This window comes from Helobdella robusta (genome assembly GCF_000326865.2).
Source record: "Helobdella robusta unplaced genomic scaffold HELROscaffold_12, whole genome shotgun sequence".
NCBI lineage: Eukaryota > Metazoa > Annelida > Clitellata > Rhynchobdellida > Glossiphoniidae > Helobdella > Helobdella robusta.
The window spans coordinates 2,984,519-3,011,008 of record NW_008703664.1 but is presented as its reverse complement, the minus strand read 5'-3'; the positions used below and the strand labels follow the sequence as shown (position 1 = coordinate 3,011,008).

Here is a 26,490-nt window from a genome sequence, read left to right as displayed (position 1 = left end):
TAATTATCATTTTGAAATTGTTTGAAACCACCTATTTACTTGACTATTCAAATATGACTTATTTTAAAAAAATAATGCTAAATCTTTTTTTATTGACGTCTTACGAATCAATTAAATTGAATTTAACAACGACTAACAAAAAACATTCAGGAATTTTCAAATGATGATGAAGTCATGAAGGCGTATGAATCTTTGATTGTTAGTCTCTATTTTGCTTCATATTTTTTAAACTTTGAACTAATGAAATTTTCTATCTTATCTAGGATCTAGCGAACGAACAACAGAAATGTCTTGAAAACTCATCTGATTTATTATCTTTAGAAGGCCTTTTTTCAGTAAGTGTTTGTTACACAAATATATAAATAACTTTAAAGACATCTTTGGAAATAACTTTCTTTTTTTTTGAATTTAATTTTATTTTACACGATTTTTCCAAAATTAAAATAATATTTATTATTAGAGTTTAGCTAACGAAATGGCCAATAAGTCGGTTTGTCTTTGCGAAGATTTGAAAATATCATCTCAGTCTGACATTGAAGCTGAATCACCGAAAGATAAATCAGCTAACGTATTTCAGGTGACCAAGATGCGAATATTTCAGTTTGAATCATTACGAATGTTATACTAATTCAACATTTTATAAATAGAACTGCATTCTGTCGGTGAAAAATAATTGGTCATGGCTGACTAAGTTGATGAAGTGCTCTGAAACTCACCTCAATCATTCATCCAATTACCACCAGGTAAAACTAGAAAAAATTAAACCTACCTTGAACATGTTTTGACAAAATTGTTTAATATTGGGTAATATTTTTTGCATCGCTCACAAACTTTATGTAAAATTTTTTTTAAATGTACGACATTCGTCACAAACAATCTTTCCTCGTTTCGTTATGGCAGTATTACCATACAATAAAAGAGCTGAGGCAGTGGTTGCCAGTAGATCTCGAGAAGGCCAACAATTTGTTGAACGTGGCAGAAATGAAAAAAAACCTGCAAGGAGCTACCGTCAACAAGTTGCTTCTGGAAATTAAAGTAATTAAATCGTGAAGTATTTTACTTATACTCATCTCACCACCGCCTCATTCCAAATTATACTATCTCATCATTTTACTATGATACACAATCATTGAAACTATTAAAGAGTAATTATTCTAAAACTCATTAACCTCAGTTTAGGTTTTTTTTTTATATCGAGTTCATATTTAGAAATAGTTTTTAAAGCATTGTTAATTTTATTGAAGGTTATTCATATTTAAAAACGTCATTAATAATGCTTTTTCTCAAACATTTGTATACAGACAGCACTTACTATATTCTTGAGTTGGAACTCCAGACTTCACCAAATTCTCTTACAAAGCAAGCAGTTGGTGCCAGTTCATTTGAGAACTCACAAAATCACCCAACCTCGAATGGCTGTGTCACTAGCCAAGTACCAAACTAAAAATGTAAGCATTCCCATTTTGTACACCTTATCGATAATTTTACGTTTCAAGTATTTTTTTACATAAGTGACAGCTGATCATGAGAACAGTGTGAAAAATAAATCATCTGTTTAGCAATCTATCAATTTGCTTGTCTTAAAAAATTTTGTGGCTTGTTAAAACTCGTAGAGAATAAAATTTCAAAAAATTGTATGTATGGTGTGTTAATATTCCTTTGCAGCTTTTTTCTATGGGATCAAGTTAAGCCGCTTGAATAATAAATATTGATACTTTTAAACACGTATCTAATTAGAAATAATTTCAGGCAAAGCTCTTGTATAATTTTTTTATTCTTAGACGTTTAACTAACTCCTTCAGAAAATTTCAGTCAATAGTGACACAAAAAAAACGTGTTAAAGTGTTTAGCTGAAAATGTTACAATTATTTTTACAGTGATTTCTGTTTCAATTTTTAATGGCTTCAAAGGTTCAGAGAAATGAATAGCTTAATAATATTAATATAAATAACTCCAGGTGAAAATCGAAGAAGGAGAAGAGGTGATTGTGCAGGACAATAGTAGAATTGAAACTTGGGAGGTAGTTTGTTTATTATTGCTTTCTAATTTATTATCTGATTGAAGACTTGAACTCTTGCTCATCATAAACCCGTCGAAGGTGAGGAACGTAAGAAACGAAGAGTTTGTGATTCCGTCTGTTATATTAACCATACCTGGTCCCGATCCTGAAGCCGTTGATGCCGCTCTCAAGTTCGCTAGCACAGCACAACATCAAACACTTCATATCGTTATTCTTCATCTGCTTTTTTAATTGATTTATGTTCGGCGTATTCGTAATTATGATAAAAATCTCTATCATCTACTTATTATCTATTGATATGTTGATGAGTATCCGTAATTTAGTTTATTGTTTTCAAGTTACACTCCTTTCTACCAAAAACACATTTCCATATCGCTTTAATTGTCACCATTTGAAGCAAACACTGCATACAAATTTCAATACTTAGGTTGACGTTGGAATTTTTGGGCATATGGACAGTGATGGTGAAGAAGTACGGAAGGACAATCATCTGGTTCCTCCTGCAAGTTATCCGCGAGTGGACACCCTCTGAGGTTGTAACAATTGTTCCAAATTTTAACTAAAATTTTTTTTTACATTGAAGCAGTTTATTTTTGTTTTTGTCTACAATTTTATATGATACATGTACATTTTATTGTTGCTGACACTTCATAGTTTTCCATCTTAAAAATATAAGGTAGCATTTGAAAACAGAATAATTATCTAAAACTTTAAAATTAATTTTAATTATAGTTATAATTCGTAACAGTTTAATGGTTGTACATCACTCATAATGTTAGACTCACCATATCATATCAAATTGCTATTTAAAATTGCCATATAAGGTGTTGATATTGAATTACGTCCAACAAGTTGAACAATGTTCTGAGTAATGTCTCATGTCAATATCATTTATGTTTCAGTTGGTTTGGTGAATATAAATTTTTTAATTTCACTCAAGATTTTGAAATGAGAATCATTCATAAACATTTCCATTTATAAAAATTGTGCTGCATGCAATTCAGGATTTATGGGCTATTTTTAATTGCAGTTCAAAAAATTTATTAATGACAGTTTTTATACTTATAGTTTTAATGTCAATCATTAATTCTAAACATAGCAAAGCATAGAACAAAAGCAAATGATGGTAGCGTCAAAATAAATCGTTAATTACATTGTAAAACTTAACAGCGTTGATCAAAGTTAACGACGCAGGTTGTCTGCTGACGATTTATAACCTAGCAGACATTAAAGTCAATCAATGTTACCTATTCACGTTGATTTGAAGTATTCAAGCCAATTATTATTTATCGTTTAGCATAATGGTTGTACTTTGGCTTAATTTTCAACCTACATGTTCTTAGAAAACTTCAAAAATTTTGTTAATGTAATTAATTGTTTATCCAAACGTATTGTATCATTCATTTTTAATAGGTTTTCTAAATTGACACAAATTTTTCTTATCCTTCATCTTATGAGTACGATTATCATTATAAAGTGATTAAATTTATTTAAATAGCAAAAATATCATATAATCGTTAGTCAGTGTGGTGTGAACTTTTACGAAACATGATTACATATTAAAATATTTGGCAAATGCCGAGAATTTTTTTAACTAATGGAAGAGCAAATTATATCTTTACATTTAAGATACCGGAAAGCACTAACTCATATTATTCTGTTATTGAACACAAATGTATGTTAATACATACATTTGTATGTATGTTCATACATACATACATGCATGCATGTATGTATGTATGAACCCATAATTGATTAGAACTATAGGGAAGTAATAATCATATCCGGGTTCAGCTTTAATCTATGTTAAAGGCTTCGCACAGACAGGTATTTTAACGCTCCATCCAAAATACAGAAAGAATTATATTTTTAAAGTAAAATAGAAAAGGATTGCTGTACATAACTCTTATCTAATGGTTCACCCGATACTTCTACAATCCTGCTACAGAGTTCATTCAGAAAACTCTGAGTCTGAGCATCGGTTGGACCAAAGGTCTCAATGCAGACTGGCTGAAAAATTTTGCTTTCTGCAAGAGCAGCATATTTTGAATTTTTAAAGTCTGCGGCTCTTAAGGCAGCGGCACCCGCCTCCTGTGAGGTAAGATTAATGTACCTTTCAGCCATGGTGTGAGGGAACGTAACATCCCAAGCAAGGGAACGTCCCTGCGCCCATGGTGAAATAGTATATTCATCGGGCCTGAGGCTACCTTCCTCCATAAGACCCGTGGGTTCTTTAATTGTGGGTATGTTTACCCTTTGAAAGCACCTGACCAAAAAGTCGTTCATGGCCGAGTGTCGAGCCTGTCTACCAGGGCCCAATCGACACGAAAGACCATGGTAGCCCAGGGGTTCAACATTGGCCCCACATAAACAAACATACTCGGTTAAAATGGGTAAACCGAGTCTCAGTCCCAAACTGACACGAACACAAGAGTCGTCCAGCCTGGTACCACAGGCGGAATTTGGGACCGCCTTCAACAAAGATGATCCCAACTCACTTTTTACAGCCATTATCCTGGCTTTATCAAAATTTGATTGGTTCAAATCCAGCAGCTTAGCAACTGAGCTGCTGATAAATGGAGCGTTCCACTCCTTTTGAGAACGGGTTTCGATACAAATCCCCGCTCCGTGGACGGTCCGGAACCCTTCAAAAACTTGGGTTCTGAAATTGTCGGAATATATTTTATCCCTGGGCAACAACAAATTTTGGAGAGGAACCGTGGCAGCAGCAGAAGGCAAGAAGGCAAAAGGTGCTAAATCCACCACGGTACCTAAACCTAAGCCACCAACCGCGATGGGCAGGGTTGCCTGTAACCAACCTTTCTGGTCAAGGGAAACGTTGAAAATTGATTGGAAGCCGTCACAGAGAGTTTGATCAAAACATTGAAGCATCAAATTATCGAGGCTGGGCAACGTTCTTAAAAAAAAAGTCAAACGAGGCAAGTACATCGCGTGCAACAGCAAGGTCAAGGCATCATGCTTCGAAACTACCTTCAGTCTAGACATAATAAATTTAAATTTTTCCAATTTTTCACCCCAGAAAATATTACGTTTATTGCAAGGAATAGGAAAGAGCCTAAAAAGTCGATGTCATTTTTAGGAAACTGTTTAATTTTGAAAGAATTTTCTATTAAGTTTGGATGATTTGTGAAGAATTCACATTTTTTAAAGTTTAATTTCAAACCCAAATCAGTCTCATGACCCACAATTGAATTCAAATCCCTCAGCACATTTTCAATCTTTCCACCAAGTGAAATGTCATCCAAGTAGGCGACAATGAATTTGGATTCCAAAGACTTCAACAGAGGGTTGATTGCAAGAGAGAAGAGCAATGGACCCAGTGGGTCACCTTGCTGAACTCCTTCCTCTGACAAAATTTTTGTGCCACTAAAAGACAGAATGGATGGCTTATCATAAGCCGACAAACAAAAGTTGTACAATTCTGGCACAACCGACTTCACAGTGAGCAGCAAGTGATCCCGCCTTAGTAAGTTAAACGCATTGGAAAAATCCAGTTTCAAAAAACATTCATCATCATCCATGTTATCAACAAAACGTCTAGCGGCGTGAATCGCTCCCTCTGCGCCACCGCTAACACCAACGCCCAACTGCTGAGGTTAAAGCAGGGGGACAACTCTGTCTTTAATGATGTGCATGGCACATTTCGCAGCCAAACGCCTCCAAACACAACCAACTACAATTGGCCTGATACCCTCATCTTTTTTTAACAGAGCAACCAGTCTTCCACCAAACAAAATAGGAGCCACCTCTGGCGGACAGTTCCCGCTTAGAATCAGGTTGACAAATGAGGCAATCAAATTCACTAGATCAGAAGAATCTGCTTTTGAAGACGTAACGTCTCTTAGATGTGCAGGCGTGAGACCATCTCTGCCGCCAGAAGTTCCCTTAGGAAAAGACTTTAAACAGTGCAGCACCTGTTGTGAATTAACCGTTAAGCTTGAAGCCTCTTTGGGTAGACATTCCTTTCTGTTTGAGGGAGCGTTTGGATGTTTCTCCCTTAGGGAACCGGTACCGGTGCAACTGTATCTGTTGAAGACAATAGCTGTAGCGCGTTTCGAATGTTTCCTTTTTCAATCTTGGATCTAACTGATAAAATCATTTTAGCTTCGGCTGAAACTTTTTTGCTGTACTTAACAACAGGCTCCAAGGATTCCACCATCCTTTCCACCGAACAACCGCCGAATGCATCGAATCTCTGGGTAATAACACCTGTTGGGTTGTGACGTTTACCCCCTCGAGGACTCCTCCTCAAAACCATTGAGGGCAGAAACAACAGCTTATACCAACTTGGAGGCGATAGAGGTTTTTCGATAATTTCTTTCAAAACCTTGGCCAACAACTGACTAAATTTGGGTCTGCACTGCTTGGGAAGATGATCATGCAAACAAAAATTGGCAGATCTAGAAAAAAAAAATTCATCCGCTATGTCGCATTTTGGGGCAAGCACAACATGATTTTTCTTGATAGAAAGATTACCAGCATTTTCCAAAGATATACGTTTTAGCACCACCGGAGGCCTGGCGAGAGGGCGAGAGAGCCGGGACACTCAGAACCTTTAACTTTTCCCCCATGACGCATAAGTGCCCCATCTGGGCGGGTACGAAAATGCATATTGCAAACATGACAACGGGTAAGACCTGAGCCAGTTGCTTGACTAAGAGACATAATGCAGGATGGAGCGCCTGAACGGAATGGTTCAACCAAGGTTAACAAGTCAAGCCAATTCAAATATTGGCTTAGTTAAAACCAAGTTAAAATCAAACAACCTAGAGGAAACGAAAACAAAAAATGGTTTGTTTTCGTTCAAAACAAGCAAAATGGAATTGTGGTGTAGAAAAACGTGTGTAGAAAAACGTGTGCCACTTGATAAAAGGGACAAGCCAGGTGTAAGTGTGGTGTAGAGGACCGATACCACTTGACCAAACAAAATGGGAATGTGATTTAAAAACGGGAATGTGGTACAACAACGGATACCACTTGATGGCAAGAGCGAACCAGATGGGATTGTGGTATAAGAGACAAATACCACTTGATGAAGGCAACAATACCACCTGATGAAGGCAACAAACCAAATGGAAATGTGGTATAAAAAGCGTGGTACAAAAATTTTATTTATTTTTTTTTTCCTTCCCTTTTCTTTTCCTTTTTTTTTATTTTTATTATATTATTTATTTATATGTATTATTATTTTATTTATATATTAATTATTTCGGATACCCCTTGGTTGGGGCAAAAAACAAAGTGGGAATGTGGTGTGAAAATACCACTTGATGGAAAGAGCGAACCCGGTGGGGTTGTGGTATAAAAGACAAATACCGCTTGATAAAAAAATAACAAAATGGGAATATGGTATAGAGGATTGATACCACTAAATGAAAGCGACAAGCAAAATGGGATAAAATGTGGTATAAAAAAAACGGATTTTATTTTTTTTTCCTTCCCTTCTTTTTTTTTATTTTATTTTTATTATATTAATTATTTATATGTATGTATGTATATATTTAATTTTTTTTTTATTTGGGGGTTAGCTTTGGTGAACTGAGCGCTGTGAACAAGCTATGGAGAGAAACAAGGACCATTATGGAAATAAGTAGTGAAAACTACAATGAATACTAAGGAAATATTAACCGAAAAAATTCTCAACAATGAAACGCACCAACGTGAAAATGAAATCTGAGTTTAATAAACAACAGGTAGAAAAGCGACACGACACCATTCAAAACAAGACCCGCAAAAGTGCACAAACAATGAATGTACTGTGAACGTAAACCATTGAGGAAAATTTAAGAAAATTTAAGAAAATGACGCCAGAATAATAGAGATTTTTTTTTTTATTATTTTTGTTTATTTTTTATTATTATATAAAGAAAGATTGAAGATGAATTACGAAAGAGTTAACGTTTTTTTTACAATATATTTTTGTTAATTTTTAGAATTTAAAGTTTAGTAATGACAAACATGGAGAAAAATGATATTAGGAGATAAGGAAAAGCGTAGAAAATAGCTGAAAATTGCAAAGACTCTGTTATCTATTATTCTATTATATTAAAATTAATTTTGAACAAAAAAAAAGGAAAAAAAATTAGGAAATTAAGAGAATTTTAATAATTTTAAAAATGAAAGATGGAAACCAACCGGCCTGTGCGAAAGTTGAACGTTGTATGTATGTATGTATGTATGTATGTATGTATGTATGTATGTATGTATGTATTTATGTATGTATGTATGTATGTATGTATGTATGTATGTATGTATGTATGTATGTATGTATGTATGTATGTATGTATGTATGTATGTATGTATGTATGTATGTATGTATGTATGTATGTATGTATGTATGTAGTATGTATGTATGTATGTATGTATGTATGTATGTATGTATGTATGTATGTATGTATGTATGTATGTATGTATGTATGTATGTATGTATGTATGTATGTATGTATGTATGTATGTATGTATGTATGTATGTATGTATGTATGTATGTATGTATGTATGTATGTATGTATGTATGTATGTATGTATGTATGTATTTATGTTTGTGTGTGTATGCTTGTTTGTTTGTTTGTTTGTGCGCGAGTGCGTGCTTATACATATAATAATGTTTTATTATATATTTTATCTGAATGACAAATATTTGCCTCAAAATTAGCATTAGTTTGAATGTATATTTCTGGAGTGTTTGAATGTACCAAGGAAATTCCGTTCGAATAAATATGAGTTTTTGATGTTATGCTACACTATAGAAATATAGGCCTATGTCATGTCATTATTCACTTTTGTTTAAAAAATAGCTGAAAAGTTATGAACATCGGATAAGTTTTATCATAAATTCGTAACATAAAATAGACACAAAAATTTGGTAACGCAATCTTTCTGATATTTTATCATCAAAGGAGAAAATGTTGAAAAATCTGTCAAAGAAAGAAAAAAATGAAATATTACATCTTCTGAAATCGATTGAAGAAACTTTCAGCAGATATTGGAAGTCTTACAAGTTGTACGTAGCACTCGAGAGCAGGATGGAACATTTAAAAAAAATTCTCATTCAACGCGGCGATGAAAGCATTTGTAAGTAGTTCTGGTTTGGAGGTTTTACCATTCGTTAATTTTATTTTTAAATTTCATTTTTCAACGGGTTTCAATTGTTTAGATGTTTACCAAATTATTTTTAGCGCTTCTCTGTTAGCTTGTTCAAATAACGAGAATTCGCGTGCCTAAAAATAATCCATAAATTTAATTGCCTGAGCAGATAACAAGAGAAATTTTAATTTTTAATAAACAGCTGCTGAAAAAGGTTCACTACTAGTCATTCAAACTGTACAGTTGGAAGACCTGCTGGCTAAATACAGAGTAAGTAATATTTTTTTTTAAATATCTCTTGGTGGCATTATTTTTAATTTTAAATGATTATTTTTTAAATAATTCAGTGCTTTATTAATAATTACAAAAATAAATTTTATACGCAGAGCTATGTCAAATGTCTTCAGGAACCTATTTTGTGCAAAAGATCCAAAAATTCTTTCTCTGCTACTTTTTGGATAGTGAATCTATCTAGCCAACTTGATTCCAATCAAAATGCAACTTAGATTCAAAACCATAATTTTGATGAATATAACTGATTCAGCTATTCGTGTCACTGAATGCTGAATGCGTAAGAACTGCACGCTGCCCTGACCCAAGCTGCACTGCGAGAGAATTTTCACATTTTATCCATGAACATTTATTTGATAGTTAATTAATCAGTCGGTGCAATCTACAGCGTGTGCAGTAGATTCGATTACCGGACGCACTAAGTTCAAATACAGACTTGCTGCCCATCATAACAAGTTTCTTATCTCGTTGATCCTTACACGGGTAGTAGCTGACACTTTTGGCCGTTAAATAAGTATAGTGTAGTGTAGCGTAGTGAACTTGTCCAACGTTAAATCGATGTTGAACAGTGTTGTCGAAATGAAAATCCTAACGGCAGAAACTAACAATCTTCAATAATAAATAAAACACCACAAGCTAATGAAGTGATTCGTGGGAGCTATATAAAAGGAAAACTGCGATACTAATCTGAAAGGTATTCGGGCTGCTGATGAGTCTCCGGTAGGAACGAAACCCGTGTCCTGTCTATCCAAACGAATACTATTCTTTTCTTCTCCTGGTTCGTGTTCCTGGTTCGGTGTTCTTATACAACCGCAACAGTGTGGAAAGGCGTAACGTAATTTGCCAAAAAATATTAAAACTCCTTAAACTGACAAAATGAAAAAACTTGTTGATTAGCTATTAGTAATTACTTATTTTTTTAAAACAGGAATTTTGGAAAAATTGGGAGATATTCAAAGTGTTGAATGAAACAATGAAACATCCCGAATGTCTATTAACTGTTTCTAACTGGCATCAATATCAATATTGTGATTTTGAAGAATGGACCAGGTTAATTTTATTTAATTGAATGAATGAATAATATTTAATATTTATGCTTTTTGTCTATAAGTCAATTAGCGTTATAATTATGAAATCGCAATTATTTAGAAAATGGCAGCTAGCTCTTGAGTTTGATGAGGATGAGTTCAATGAACCAGTAGATGAAGAAATTCAAGTGGAAAGAGCCAAGGAAACTGCTGAAGCATCTCAACTGTACACCAGTGAGCAGGAAGAAAACCAGACATTCATCATCACGGGTAAATTATTTTATATCATGTGTAACTTCTTATTTGCCAACTAAGTTAATCAGATTTTTTTATTGTACAAGATTAGTAATACAAGTTAAATTGTTGAAGGTGTGATGGATACAAAATCAGAAGAAGAGATATCGTTAGACGATGCGATAGAAAAAGGTATCATCAACCAAACGGAGGGTAAATATTACGACACCAAAAAGAGAAGTTCTCTTCCTATTCCCGTAGCCATGAGTGAAGGAAAGATCAAAGTTAGCCACTTAGTCGTGTGAATATTGTCAATCAATAAAAAGTTGTAACATCACTTTTTTTTCTTTAAAAAAGGTTGAAAAGGTGGACATAAAAAAATCTGCTGAAAAAGTTAAGGATATCGGTTTAATAACTATCACAGTTATTAAAGAATCTAGACCTTACAAACTGAAAGGAGTGATAGATACGAGAAATGATCAGAAGTTGTCGGTAGAAGAGGCAACAAAATGTGGCATACTTGATCAAAAAAACAGCCAGTACAAAGATTTGGTCAGTGGGAGCGTTATCTCATTGGCTGATGCGCTCGATAGTGGTTTGCTCATTGTTGAATTTCAACCTATAAATGGAAATGGCAGTGCAACCGCGTTAGTCGTTGTTTTTTAAATGAACCATATACCTTAATACAATTTTTAAAACTTTGTCACTTGATTAAAAAAAATAATTATTAAAGAAAATTTGCGTATAAAACAGTGAACCAGTAAAAGAGACAAAGACGTATGCGGTTAGCGCAGTCGTGGACATGCTTAACAACCAAAAATATACATTCTCTGAAGCCGTAAGGGCTGGCCTTATAAACGCTGACGATGGATCATATTTGGACAGAAGAACAAACACCAACGTATATATTGGAGACGCAATCAAGGAGAGTTACCTTAAAGCCATCATTGTGAAAAATCCAAAACTTTTAGATATCAATCCAGCAAACAGAATAAGCATCAGCGAAGAAAAAATGAATTTCTTCAAGCAAACTTTAATTAAACCGCTGCGAGCTCTGAATGCGCTGAAAATCGGCGTGAGTGAATAAATTAATGTTCTCTGTTCTGCTGAGTCCCTATTATTTCGACATTTTTCACGTTTAAACAATCACTTTTAATAGCCAGATATATTATCGATTAAACTAATTTATCAAATCAATCTTTCTGTTATATTTCGGTTGCAAAACCAAAACGAGATGAATAATGACAATAACATGTCCGATGATTAAAGAGAAATATTTTTTCACTGTTATATTATCCACCGTCCGTTTGATTAAGCAGGTAGATGGTAGTCGAGTTATATTTTTAATTACTTGAGTACGTTTCGAGATTTTATTGTTTGTTAGGAACAATATATTTTGAAACAATCCACAAGGTGCTGATATTGATGTATTTTTTTCTTTTTGCCATTTGAACAATTTTATAATGTAGTAAGGTTTTGAGTTTAAAGTCTATTTTTAATATTGCATTTTATTTGAAATAAATTACAAAAATATGTCCGCAGCTTTTCTAGATTTTAATATTTATTAACAACTAATTAAACAAACTGAACAGGAAACAACATAAATAGAGATTATTTACAAACTTTGTCTAGTTTTTCAAAATAATGTTACAAGACCATAGATATAAAAACTCTTATAGTTTCTATGTCTACAGATAACAACAAAGCGATTGAATAGACTTTATTGAATGACGTTAAAAATATCACTTGATCTCAATTTATCAAATCGACATACATGAGAATCAAGTCTATCATCATTTTATAAGAATTTATTCATGAAAATGCACTTTAACAAAGGAGCGAATTTCTTATAATTACAGAATTTTCAGCACGAATTACAAAAATGTATGCAGTTGATCATGAATTGGGCCGTGGAAATCTTTGAACAAAATGCATCAGAGCAAAATTAGCGGACCACCAGAAAAACCAACGTTATATTCTCTATTCTTTTTATAGAAACGATCGTTTTAGCTCAGTAGTCAGTTTTAATTACCATTCATATTTGCACACATTTTGGAATAAAAAAGTTGAAACCATGAAAAATTTGAGAATAATGAAGAGCGCAGTTTATTATGACATACTCACGCACACATACACACACAGACACAAGCATATAGTTCGCCTATTAATCTATCTATGCAACGTAATGATATTGATTGGTAGACTCCTTATCCCTCTCCATGTAATCACGATCTATCAAACTTTCTATCCTCTTCTTTAGGTCAGTTGACTGCAGAGAAGATTAACATAAGCATAAAAATAGATCATAACAGAACAAATATAAAATATGATTCTTTAGATTAAAATTCACTAAATTTAGTTCTGAAAAATGTCTTCTGTGCATGCAACTGTCACGAATGTCAAGGAAGGAATCATTCATTCAGCAGAGCAATTGATGAAACAGTCAAGTGAGGAACACGAACCTTTACAGGAAATTTGAGTTGGTCAAAAAGTTCAGCGATGAGTTGGTTGTGTGTGAGTGTCTTCCTCATCTTCATGATGCGAACGATGGCAGCATCTACCTGGTATTGACGATCTTGAAACACTCGCTCAGATGTTATCATGTTCTCTTCTTGCTGTTTAATTGCGTCATCATTTAAAGTTTCCTCAAAATTTAATGTTATAATCATCATATGAAATTACATCACCAATTAATCTTATATCATCGTTTAATTTTATATCATTATTTAATGTTACACCTTCACTTAATGTCATGCCATCATTTATAGTGATAATGCAATAATTTAACATTGCAAAAAACTTTTGCTAACAGTGTGTTTTCAAGTTAAGTTCATAATTTATAACAAGCTCAAAACATAAACTAATAAAAATCAGAAGCACACGTCATAGAACTGTTAGATTGCCAAATTAGTTATATTGAGATAGAAATAATTTTATTTGAAACTCAGTCACAGCAAGTACTAACCGTTTCTTTCATTTGGATCTGGTTGATTTTAATGCGGTACAATTTATGTTGGAAATCCGTGGCCACAGTGAACTTGTCGCCGTCATCCACATCTTTACCCTTCATTAAACATTTGCAATAAATGTAAGACTGGTTAACAGCGCAATAACAACCAGTGATGTAGTAACACTCATGTTAGTGTGGTGAACGATTGTATGTTTGAAATGATTTGAAGCGTGAAGAATTAACGATTGTATGGCTTGGACCATCCGATTGATGTGACTATCTTAATTATATCTTTATTACTGTTGGATGGTCAGACAACCAAACACATAGATTAAAAAATTTGTTCTTCAAAATGTTTTAACATGTGGAGTGCATGCTTGCGGAATCCCACAAATTTGACGGGGGACCAAGATTTTGAAAAATATTTGACGACCGAGGGGGAGGAATTATCCGAAAAAGGACAACGGGGAGCTTACAAAAAAGTGGGTGATCATGTGTTTTATTGTTAGTGAAGTAATGTGACGAGGTTCTATGCTGGATTTGAGACTAACTGTGGGCAGGCTAATGAAGCCATGATCACAAATTAAAACAAAATGTACTATGCAGTGCACAAATCTGACTGCGACTACGGCTCTGGCTGGATTTGTTTTTGTAAATCCGGCTCCGGAAAAATTAAATCCGGTACATCCCTAGTAACAATATGCTTGAATAAATTTCTTATTGATTTGAAATAAAAGTTATTTATTTGTTTTGCTGTTTGGCGTTCTCATTGCTCTTTGTCTTTGACATTCGAGATAACAGTACTTGCACTTGTACTTCAACTATAGTACTTGTATTTGAGGGCTAGGTACTTGTACTCGAGAAAATGTTTTCAGTAGTTGTACTCGTACTTGAGGCATGAGTACTAGTACTTAAGTACTTGAAACATCTCTGGTAACAACTAATTTGAATGGTTAATGTGATTCATTTTACGAATAAAAAAAAATTAAGAGATCAAGTAGAGAAACCTTGGGGTGTTTGACGAGTACTCTTGCTTTGCCACAGGCTAGGGATTGCAAAGTTCTCTTCAGTTCCGTGATTTCTGCATCAATGAGAAATTAAACAGGTGAGTATATAAAAATAAATTGAGAAAATTGAGAATAGTAAACAAACCAATTTTGGTAGTTTCTTTGATTTCTTCAATGCTGAGTTCCTCTGAATTATTGAAAAGAAGTAAACACAACGCTTGGAACAATGAGACCAAAAGTTCTTTGCGGCCCTGTATCAAGTAAAAGTTAAAACGGTAACCATTCCAATAAATTCCTTTTTCAATTTGAAAAATAGAAAATCTTTAAACGATTCCTATCATCACTTCATGGAGTTTACATTTTCAGCGGAAGCGGAAAGTATACAGCAAATAAAATAACATTTATTTAACATTCCATGCACGGATGCTCACCCCAGGGTTACTATCTTCCTAATTTGAAAAAGCATGAAGCAATAATTGACTGATGCATTAAATGGCATGTTATAAGGACCTTTGATTCTTCCCTTGTTAATGCCAACCGGTCAGAAAAGTTTCAAAAACTCAACCAGAAATAAACGTCAGCGTGATTTAATAAATTCAAACATCTTAAACAATGTCAACCTTTGAATTTGATCACTAGACAAACATTCAATTAGAAATGAAATTAATTGAACAGCTGCTGGTTTCGTTGCACTGTTTGCACAATGCTTTCACAAAACTGACTGATTGTTAATGAATGTACCATACATGAAAACGGGTACGATTTTTGAAAAATCAAAAAAATTATGGAAATGATGAGAGAAAATGTGAAACAAACGGTAGTGAATTCAGCCTTGAGGACGCAGTGACCCAAATTGTGCTGCCACTGCAACCTCCTTCCACTGTGCTTTGAATGATAGAACTTGCTGAATATTTCTTGGTACTGCAACATCTGCAGAGGATTTCATTTCCAATTTTTAATTTATTGAGCAAATTTATTGACAAAATAACTAAAACATGAATAGAAAACGAAAAAGCACATAAAATAATAGAAAATAAAAGAAATAAAATAGTTGTTAACTAGTTTAGGTTAGCAAAATTGAAAACGCATAAAAATCAAACGAAATTAACAGGTTGGAATAAAAAATGAAGGACACTGAATGTTAAAATAAGAAAATAAATGCAAGAATGAAAAAAGGCAGTTAATACCACAGCAGTAAATCAATAAACCAACGAAATTCGCAGCAAGTAAAGAGAATCATCAGCAATGAACATGCCCAAACAAATGAAAATTTCATGTGAAAAAAGTAACTTCTTCTGATAGGTTGACGTCGGTCGGTGTATATGTTGGCCAGTATCCCATGGTTAGCACATTGACGTACAGCTCTATGTTACAATTACTTGGCAAAGTAACATTCGTCATGTGCTGCAAGCAGGAGTTTTATTTATTACATTAGTGATGATCATTTAGCTTTAGAAATTAAGAATGGTGCCAAGGTTTTCAAGATTTTCATAATGTATCAGTTGAAGTAGGCGTACATCACAACGAACGAGAAATTAATAATAAATCAATAAGAAATAAATTATGTTTCGCAAAATAAGAAATCTAGACAGAAGAAGAAAAGTAGAAGAAAGACACTAGCAAAATAAAAAAACCTGTTTGAAATTATGCATGATGTCTTTCGACAACTCCATGTCTTTGAACATTCCTTCCAACTTGCTCGTGAATCCTCCGCCACATTCTGCTCATTTCATATTTTATTTTTATTTATTTTATTCTCTTCGATAGCCACACAAACAATAAAGATTATTTCAATGGCAAGTTTTGTAAGAAACTTCATTACAAGCAAGAAAGCACCAACCTTGCTTCAACTTGGACAACATTGACTTCTCTGCATCGTCAGAGGCAGTCTTCCCCACCAACAACCTTTTGGCAAAATCTTTCTTGTAGAAAGCTTCATAAACATCCTTACCTTTAAACGAATGAAAAATCAAATAACTCAACAATCACCATGAACAAAATTGATGACTTGTAAATACTTATTGAATTTGATAACATAAAATTAAAAATAACACAAAAATACTAATATAAACTCTGACAACCATTCAACACAACAGCACAGCATGAAATATGACACTCTAGATGGAAGTACCCAACCAAATGATTCCTGGCACTATGTAACCATATTTAACAAAAAAAAATAACAAAAAGAAGAAAGATGAGTTTCATGCAGACCGTGAATGAAACGAAACAGGACCATGATCTTGTCAAGCAGCTTCTCCAGCTCTTCTTCTGTCGACTCCTAACAATGAAAAGTCAAAATAAATATTTCATTATCCATTTGAACATTATGAATAAAATAGCTATGGGCAAAGCAAATTTAAGAAATTTTTAAGACAATGCATTCACGCACTAACCTTGTTTCCAGCTCGCAGCTTTGAATCAACGTACTTCGCTAGCAGTGGGCACAATTCAACATTTATTAGCAAATTAGTGAATGCAATACATTTATCACAATGAGTATAATTTTTATATGAAACAAAGGCAGATCACTAATAAATAACATGACACCAATATTCACACAACAAGTACAAAAATGATGATATAAGAAAAAATTACACAAGCAAAACACAACGCAGAACAGCTAAAAAACACAAATCACACAGCACAGCACGATAAAGAACAACACACACACACAAAAAAACACAAATCACACAGCACAGCACGACAAAGAACAACACACACACACACACACACACCAATGACTTCGGCTGGTTTGTTCTGTCTCTGATTGATGAACTGTTCAAACGATTCCTTCATGATGTTGATGAACTTGTCATTTTTGCAGAAACACACCTCAATGATCTTGTCTATCTTGTCTTTGAAATCTGAGTTGAGCAATTGCATTCATTCTAGGCATTTTAGAGCTTTAAACTGAGATACATGGGTGGATGAAGCAGATGGATGGATCCATATAGCTAGATGGATAGATGGGTGAATGAATGAAATAAAAAAGAACAAGAACGGAACCTAAAAGATTTTGAACCATGTCCTTATCTTTTTCAGGGTCGTTGTTGTGATTGATTACATACAGAGTGCCAGTTTTCTAAAAATTACAATCAGATGATGATTTATATTTCATCACTCATCTACTTACCACCACCTAAGTCACCAGAACATTCTAGAAAACTTTAAAAAAATTTGCCTTTAAATTATAACTACATCTTACACGCAAATATTCTTGTAAGAAAAATTAATTTAAAAGAATTACGAGCCTGCATTTGTATAATAGTAAACACCAACCTTGATGTAGTTTGAGAAATTAATCATCAGCTCCTTGACGCCATCTTTCGTCCTTGAAAGCAGATCAAATAACAAGGTCAGGTCACCTATCCTGTTCTGCTCTAGCAACATGTCCAATCCTGAAAGTTATTTTTAAAAGGAATCTTTAGAAGATTATCTACAAGAAGAAGATGATTAAGAAATACAATGCGATAACAAATTATCATGACTGAAATAACACTAAAAATGTTAACCACAAATTTTTATAAATTTCATAAACGGAAAGATGAATTGAAAAGAATGGAATCAGTGAACAGCAGTAACCTTTCTGGAGTATTGATTTTGTATGGTTCTCTATCAACTCAACCTCCAAGCATGATATCAGAGGTTTTCTGGAGCAAATTTAATTTATCAAACTATAATCACATTAAAAGCATTGAAAGTATTGTTAGCACTCGACAAAAAATTTAACTGAAAAACACTTCTAATAAACTGGGATAATGTAAGAACAGCAATTGCAAGATACTTCCCATTTGTTTTAAACATTCACAAGTAGACAGACACACAGACAGTAAAATAATACAACATATAATATTCATAAAAATTGTTAAATTTTTAATAAAACAAACAATAACTTCATTTGTTCATGAAACCTTCAATAGGAAGAATAATATACTCGAGAAATAAGATATGGAACACTGTAATTACACATCCATAAGTTGTCATGTTGTACATCTTAAAATTTTAAGAAAGAAGGAAAGAACCTTGTTGATTGGTCGAGGTAGTAGAGGATGCGTTCCGTTTCCTCTTTCAACCTCCTATCGACATGATGTATGTACATTGGAACCTAAGTGGAAATTTAAGTCGCTCTTACTTTTTAATAATATATTTGTTTCACATCACGCCACAAAATTGCAATAAAGGTTTGAATGAGCTGGCAGGGGCAGTAGTAACCAGTGCAAACTTGCATCCAACAAGCATGTCACTGTCACAACTGTTGGAAGGTGCTGATTGCTTATGGGGTCATCAGTGTTTCAAATTCAGAAAAATGTTTAAATATTTTGTTGTAGAGATACAATTTTGTTGCACACTATCTTGAAAAATAGAAAAGTTCATTGGCGCTTGTTTAGTCCACTGGCAATTACATTGGAGATAAATTTTTTCTCTTGCTAGCCTTTCAACAACTGTCCAATGTGTATTAAAAGACAAATACAAAAAAAGACAAGATCAATTTCAAACCTCAAGTGATGCGATGAGTTTCTGTCCTTCAGCGTTGTACAGTCGATTGCTTTCAGTCAGGAACTGCACTTCAAATGCCTCCTGGTACACCTGTTTGTTTGTACGTTTTTTAATTTATGAGTTCAGTAATGCAATAAATCCATAACCATAACAACACAAACCCATTCACTGCTACAATGAAGACACAGGAACATAGCAGCACAATCCTCTCAAATCTAACACATAACAACCACATATATGCATGTCCACTAAATGTGAACAAATAAAAACAAAACAGCAAATATAAAAGAACCACACAACAACAATGTAAATGTGCTAACCTGGAGATCAGAAAGCATCCTCAACAGACTTTTAATCAGTTGCCTGTCGACGGACTCTCCACTTCGTTCCTTCTCAATCAGACGTAACAACCCATCAATCATCTTCGACCTGACAATCTGATTGCTGACTATGTATGTCCTGAAAAGTTCTAATCCCATGTCCCTAGAATCATTGATAAGGAATTAATTTTAAATGCCCTTACTGAATTAAATAAGAACATTCTGAAAATTTAACAATATAATTCTTTTGGAAATTTTGAAAAATGTTAAATATAATAACCACAAGGAAGGAATGGATGGATTTTGTAGCACATAAGACCGATCCAACACCAAAAATATGCTTCTTATGTCAGTCTTAAAAATATTTAAAACACAAAATATCACCCATACCGTTTTGTGAAGACTAAAAAATTATTCAATATTAGAAATAATTAAAAAAAAAAAAATCGGTGGCTCACCATTTGCTTGCAATGTGTTTTCCAACCTTGGTCAAGCAGTTTTAAAAACTGATCTCTATCCATTTCAGTATAAATTGGAACAAAAATTTTGAAATAGGTCAAGGAGGCAAACAATTGAAATATTATTATTTTAAACTTCAAAAAATGACAATAAAATAAATGAAGCAAGAGGCAACATCTTCAGTAAATAATAATGTATTAATTACAAAAAATTTCAATATTTGCGAAAATTACAGCTGCATATATAATGAAAATCTACCATTTCCACAGTAATACCACAACACAATTTTAATTCCGATGGCAGTAAATACCTTATACGTTTAAGAAAATTTACCAGGTCTGCGGTAAAATACAGCAATATACTTAGTTGATGGTAATTACTGCTGCATAGAGTATAAACTACTAGATACGCCATAAATGCTGTGGCTTCTCCACTAAAGCATCCTAGGTGCATAGCAGTTTAAGCTTATAAGAAGGGGAAAGATTGAAATTCTATTTAAAGCATTTACAAATTTAACGATATATATTATTTCATAAAGTTAATTTAAGCTATACTTCTTGGTGTATTATATGTGAGTGGTGTACATGCATTCTAATAGTTACAAATGAGAGTTGTCAATCTAGGAGTGCAACATCTTTCTTAATAACAATGAAGTTGTTCGTTACACATTGATTTCATTGTTCAACTGACCAAAATTCTGTAGTTGATGTTTTTGAGAATTTTTAAAAGTTCAACTATCCATAAGCATTCATAAAAATTTTAAAGATATGCTTAATTTACCACTTCTTTAGCAATTTGTCAATAGTTCAGAAACGATATTTACTGCAGATGGATATTTATCCATAAACAAAACATGAAAAGGATATGTTACAAAATCATTGACTTTGTGTTTAATGTGAGTTTCACACACTTCACGTAAATCGTTATAGAGATGAGATGCCATCTTGTGCGAGCACATGTTCTCAACATCCTTTACAAAAATAACATTTTATAATCAATCGATCTTCTTTTAGCATCCAGAGACTCAGTTCCCCGAGGTAGGGCGTATAACAATATACATATAACAATAACTATAATAATCTGAATTCAAAAGTTGATATTAACATCAATTACAAATATATTGAAGTTTTATTAACATTATAAAGTGCTTGCTGAGTGCAGTTGAAAGGTTGCTTTTGATGAATTGAGTTAACTGCCTCTTTCAATCTTGCTGAAGTCTTTTTCTGATAGTCATCTGGTAGCTTCGGTTTCTCTGGGCAAAATTGTTAATTAATTAATTTTTTATATATTATTGTCAAGAGTTTATTTAATAATAAATTTTTGAAACAAAAATGATGATGGCAACCTTTGAAATTTTTTATGACGACTTTTTTTACTGAATTAATTTTCAAGCCACCAACGATGGGAGAGTTTTTTGAAAAGCCATTTGTGGGTCCCACGCTGGTAAAAGAATTTTCAGTGTCCATATATAATGAGTTGTCCGCATCTTCATCTTCCATTTTAAATTTTTTAATTATAATATCGTCCGTTTGATCAACTGTTCCAATGTCGTTGTTGGCAGTGGTAGAGCCTGGCTGGTCAGGATCAATTATTAAATCTGTAGAAGCTGCCTGGTTTCTTTTCTGTGGAGTTGATTGCCGATTATGATGAACAGCGTTAACCTGACAGATGTTTGACAAAGGCATGCATTAAACTATCGGCTGGTTTTTAATCAGCCAAGTCAAGAGTAAATTTCGAACAAACAAATCTAAGAAATTCCTCGGCTACTACGAATTCCAAACAAATTTCGCAAAAACTCAAATTAAGTTGATATTTTTGACAGAACAAAGAATTCTACGCAGTTTATTCAAAGCATATATAGAATGTAACCATGGATATATACATATCCATGAATATAACATATAAAGAAATACCCTTATTATCGTTACATCTACCACGTAAGAGGGAACCGTAATAGTTTCATAATCTTGCATATCTGAAATACTGTGAGAATTTCTAAGCTCAGCATAGATGAATGAAAATTACTTTTTCCAAAAATTCACGTTTGACCTCACCTTTTAGACTTTTCTGATGCAAAATGGATGGTGGGATTAATAAAAATTCAACAATATGCTCGTTACACTTTTTTCCAAGTTATTTTCTTACAGAATTGTGCGACTCCAATGCGGCACGTTTAAAAAAACGGTTACATTCAAATCGAATAAGAGAAAATTAAAAGTTGGAGCAATACGAAGCGTGTTTGCAAATGCGCCAGCTTACTGTACGACATCAAAATCACAACCTCAACCGATAACAAAATCATCAGCTATTTCTCGACATGAAATAGATATTGCTAAGCTGGAAGTGGTTGAACCAACTTTTATCAATAAAGACGATATTAAAAATTTAAAGTTGAATGAAATAAAAAAAGACCGTCTACAAAACGAAATTACTGCTCCAACAGGTTTCCATGTCAAATGACCAGCTTGTAATTTTTCAAACAGCATTTGACAATAACTGTCCAAAAACTGTATCGTCTATTGTTGATAATAAAAAAAAGAGAAAAGGCTGTCTCAAGTGATGCCGATATTAAAAATATTGCCTCTGTTGAAACATTCAAAACTCTCCATAAGGATATTGATGAATTTGTGGTCGTCATTCGTCAAAATGAAGGCAATAACAGTGTGTGTGAATAACATTGTATAATTTCACATTTAAAAGACAGTGAGTGGTATTAAACCTTGCTAGAGTGAAATTACTACACTGTACTATGTGGCAGGGGTTATTGCTCATAGCATAATAAAATGTACAAGGTACAATGATCGTAAGGAAATTTAAGCCGATGATGGTGATTTTCCAGTAAAAATAGACATGGTTGAAACGCAGTACCTGAAGGATGTTAACAGAGGATTAATGAAACCTTCAGAGTACTGTTATGATACTTGCTTAAAATGTTGGCATATTTTTGAATGCGCCAAAAAATCAAACGAAGTGATGAAATTATTTCTAACTTCAACTTTAATTAATCAGGAGCAGCAAAAAACGAAAATTGAAAAAAATAGTTTTTAATTGTTATTTTAATAAAATATAAATATTAATTAATATCGAATGTTGAAATTGCTGGAATCATTTATTTTTACATATATATTTTTTATCATAATTTGAACTTTTGACTTAATTATTTTACCTAAAATAATGAATGTTGATAGTTGACGAAGCCAGCGTCTCTAGTCAACAAGTAGGACGCGAACAAACTTCCGCCCAGCCGGTGTTTTCGGACTTTGAGAGGGTCTATTGTAAAGTGGCCGCTCCCGGCCAGAAAAGACTCCGCCGAAGTGAAGGCTCAGATGAATATTCGTATGCGGACGCGGTTCAGGACCGCGTGGCGCGGAATTTGAATGTCGCCCGGCAAAAATCTTCATTAAATTTCTTTCAAAGTGAACCAATAAAAATTTGTGATTATTACATTAGTTTCATTCGATAATAACGCTACATGAATCATTTCAAATTCAACAAAATGGAATCAATGCTAACGTTGCTCGTTTGTATAATTCGGATTATTTTTTTAAGCTGCTCCAAAACTCTGCTTGTCTAGTCTAGTCTTTTAAATTAAATCGAACTAAGCTTAGCAGTGTTTTGGCTCGATGACCGATTGATTTTTTTTTATTTCATCTTGATTTGGAATCCTATCCATGATTAAAAAAATCGATTTTGTATCAAAAGATCATATGCCATGTTTTCAATTTCAAATTACAACTCAAAAAACGTTTGAAATGTTGAAACTTGTAACGTATCGTTTGCTGGGCCATTTTTTTCTTTATTTCCGCCGATAATTGTTTCAAGTGTCATTGATAACCCTTGTAGGGATTTGGCAATGTTTTCAGTTTCTACTTTGGAAAATTTAAAGTAAAGGGATTGAAGTCAGAATTTTTTTATCCTTCTTTGTCGCCATTGTTTAATAAATATTTATAAACCCATACGATGCATAAACATCATATTCTAAGTAGGTATGCGCTTTTGCTTTAAGTTTAACCAAAATGCAAAGAACAGTCTTATATAATTGTATACTAAGTCCGTGCTTATAAAATCGAAAATCAGCAGTTACAGGGACTCTTACTTTTAACATTAAAACATGCAGTAAGCCAACGGCCTGTAATTTATCTTTTTTGTCCATTATGAGTCCGGGGCGAACGAAGTTCAAAATTGTTGTCAATTTCGAGTTGTTTTATTGAATTTATTTTATTTTTTAGAATTCAATCTTCCAAACCAAATTATTATTATAAAAATTAATAATTAAGATATATTCCCATCCCAAATCTTCCATTCTGTGATGTCATCCCATTCATTTCCAGTTACGTTTTGTTAGCCAGTTTCAACTAATTTGTCACCCGACGTACTACAACCGTTTTCAACGAGACTAATTTTTTATTTGACTTTTTTTGTTCAAGCTTGGTTTCAACTTCTTTTCTCAACTGATTTTCAACAGATTTGTGCAGCATTCCACTTTAGATGCTTTTTCAGTTGTCGCACGCTCACAAATATAGTAAAGAGGCTTATAACTATTTTTAACTTTATTTTTATAGACATGTTAAATATTAACAATAAATCATCGTGTATCATCTGCAAATCATATTCTGTAGACAATCGGCACTGGTTGCTTGTAAATCAATATCATCTATTAAAAGTATTTCATCATTATTAGTTCCAGCCAGTTTTTCACCTTCCGGAATAGATTTCAAAGGCCACATTAACCCGTGATTGACACAAAAATATTGGAATTATCTATTCCGCATAATAATTTACCCAGAAAATTAATCTACTTTTCGTTTATATTTACTAAACAAGTTTTTTAAAATAATTGAGATTTAATCAGGAATTAACTAAATTTTGTTGTCGGTCTTTTTTCGAAAGTTTTGAGAATCATGTATATTGTATATACAATCTTATTCTACTTATTCAATCTTATTCTATGGACATTTTAAAAAAGCTAAATAAAGCCTAAATTAAAGCACTGTCAAGTGCCATGAAATGTGTAAGTATTAAAATCTATAACCATATAAATTACAATAAACTCAAATAGATTTCCGATAAATAATTCTGAACGTTTTTAAACACGAATGGTTCGACAACAATTTTGATGAATGCAATGAACCGAAATGTGAAGTCAGAAAAAATAACATTAGGAGATGCCCTGGCAGAAGGTGGTGCTGTTAACAAGTGTCGGAGTCGATTTTCGTCGGAGTTAGAGACAGGGGCGGATCTAGGTAATTGGTTTTGGGGGGGCAAGCGATGGGCAAGGGGTAGGGCATGGGGGGGCCAGACATGCTGGAGTGTTTTGTGTTTAAAAGTACACAACAAACAAATTAAAACATATTCAAAAAGATTTAATATATATATATATATATATATATATATATATATATATATATATGTATATATATATATATATATATATATATATTCTTATGTAATGCAATTATTAAAAATTAAAGTTTATTTAGGTATTATTTCTTTCTTAAGCACTACTAAGGTGCAGCGAATAACTTAATTAATGTTATTTCACTCATCCTTTGGTGCAATATTAATTGCCTGTTTCATTTGTTTTCAAATCTGATTATCTAAATGACGAATTATCGGTTCCGATTTTGGTGATTCATAGCACACATATTGGTAGGAGCTTGGATAAACCTGTCATTATCCAGTCCCACATTTCAAGGCATACCCAGTTCATCAATTATAAGATTACTCAAACCATCAGCAGTTAGATCATGAGCAGGCACAAATCCAATAAATGCTTCGCATACGGCGTCACGTACAAAATATCGTATTACTAGGCTAACCTGTTCTGTTTTTCGACAGTCTTTCGTTTCATCTACCATTATTGCAAATTGAACACTCTCTTTGACTTCATTGATGATTTGTTGCTGAACCATTGCTGCCATGCAATGAAGTATTTCATTCTGGATCGTTTTGCTTGTGTATTTTGCATTTCCCGGCAATGAAATTATTTTTTTACCTATTTCAGAGTCATACTTGCCAACCAAATTTATTAAATCGAGAAAATTTCCTCTGTTCATACTGCTACTGCTTTCGTCATGTCCTCTTTGGGCTATTTTGTGCACAGCAGTGTACTTGAGTACATCAATAACAGCTGCAATATAATGGCGATTAGCTTTTATTTGTTTCTCTCTTTTGTCTGATAACATATCCAGAATAGCTTGTTGTGGTTTTTTATTTTTGTATTCAATCCAAGTCTGATATGCTGCCATATGCGCATTTGAACGTATATGCGAAATGAATCCTCCATCAGAATATGTTGCTTTTTTCCAATTAGAGAAACCACTGCGTGTGAAAGTATTATCTGGCAAATTTCCAGGCATAGGAAAATGTCGACAAGCATAACAGAATGCTGCATCTATCGTTTGAGAATACTCTAGCCAATCATAAGTGGCATACCATTTCTGTTGAAATGAACGCATTTTTCCACTTTGTAATTTAGTTGGGAAGCGATCCAAATTGGGTTGAACTGGTGCATTACTTGATCTTTGAGATAAATCTGAAAATAAAAAAATGCGTAATGTATATATTTACTGGTTG

At 33.3% G+C, this 26,490-nt stretch overlaps 3 protein-coding genes across 3 annotated transcripts; 2 read left to right on the top strand and 1 right to left on the bottom strand.

Annotated features, from left to right (window-relative positions):
• Positions 1-650: 650 nt before the first annotated feature.
• Positions 651-11,765, top strand: HELRODRAFT_73191 (hypothetical protein; the record flags this gene model as incomplete). The annotated part of the gene is made up of 13 exons (XM_009013668.1): positions 651-743; positions 901-1,035; positions 1,302-1,448; positions 1,958-2,023; positions 2,099-2,190; positions 2,448-2,553; positions 8,939-9,113; positions 9,328-9,395; positions 10,345-10,466; positions 10,566-10,714; positions 10,814-10,962; positions 11,036-11,329; positions 11,448-11,765. Coding segments are annotated over 13 exons (1,914 nt in total), but the record flags the coding sequence as incomplete, so codon positions are not given.
• Positions 11,766-12,221: 456 nt separating this feature from the next.
• Positions 12,222-21,452, bottom strand: HELRODRAFT_185316 (hypothetical protein). Its single transcript, XM_009013667.1, has 24 exons — positions 21,260-21,452; positions 21,051-21,166; positions 20,781-20,884; positions 19,914-19,980; positions 19,736-19,809; positions 19,456-19,618; positions 19,136-19,225; positions 18,661-18,743; positions 18,221-18,288; positions 17,918-18,036; positions 17,645-17,720; positions 17,374-17,502; positions 17,032-17,069; positions 16,850-16,916; positions 16,476-16,586; positions 16,270-16,355; positions 15,926-16,039; positions 15,452-15,565; positions 14,781-14,886; positions 14,636-14,709; positions 13,644-13,742; positions 13,141-13,293; positions 12,697-12,947; positions 12,222-12,671 (listed from the first exon to the last, which is right to left on the bottom strand). Exons 1-23 carry the CDS (start codon positions 21,411-21,413, stop codon positions 12,852-12,854), a joined length of 2,301 nt encoding a protein of 766 aa, XP_009011915.1. The 5' UTR covers positions 21,414-21,452; the 3' UTR covers positions 12,222-12,671; positions 12,697-12,851.
• Positions 21,453-22,764: 1,312 nt separating this feature from the next.
• Positions 22,765-23,377, top strand: HELRODRAFT_167956 (hypothetical protein; the record flags this gene model as incomplete). Its single annotated transcript, XM_009013666.1, has 2 exons — positions 22,765-22,846; positions 23,103-23,377. The coding sequence occupies 2 exons, from the start codon at positions 22,765-22,767 to the stop codon at positions 23,375-23,377; spliced, it is 357 nt and encodes a 118-aa protein (XP_009011914.1).
• Between the last annotated feature and the right edge of the window lie 3,113 nt (positions 23,378-26,490).

What these genes read in the sequence shown, in the direction of transcription:
- HELRODRAFT_185316 (XM_009013667.1), bottom strand. Translation starts at nt 21,413, where the DNA reads ATGGAAGATGAAGATGCGGACAACTCATTATATATGGACACTGAAAAT. An exon ending in AACTCATCGCATCACTTGAG is followed by an intron (nt 18,744 to 19,135) that starts GTTTGAAATTGA and finishes ATTTCCACTTAG; the next exon opens with GTTCCAATGTACATACATCA. An exon ending in ATTTCTCAAACTACATCAAG is followed by an intron (nt 17,721 to 17,917) that starts GTTGGTGTTTAC and finishes TGTAATTTTTAG; the next exon opens with AAAACTGGCACTCTGTATGT.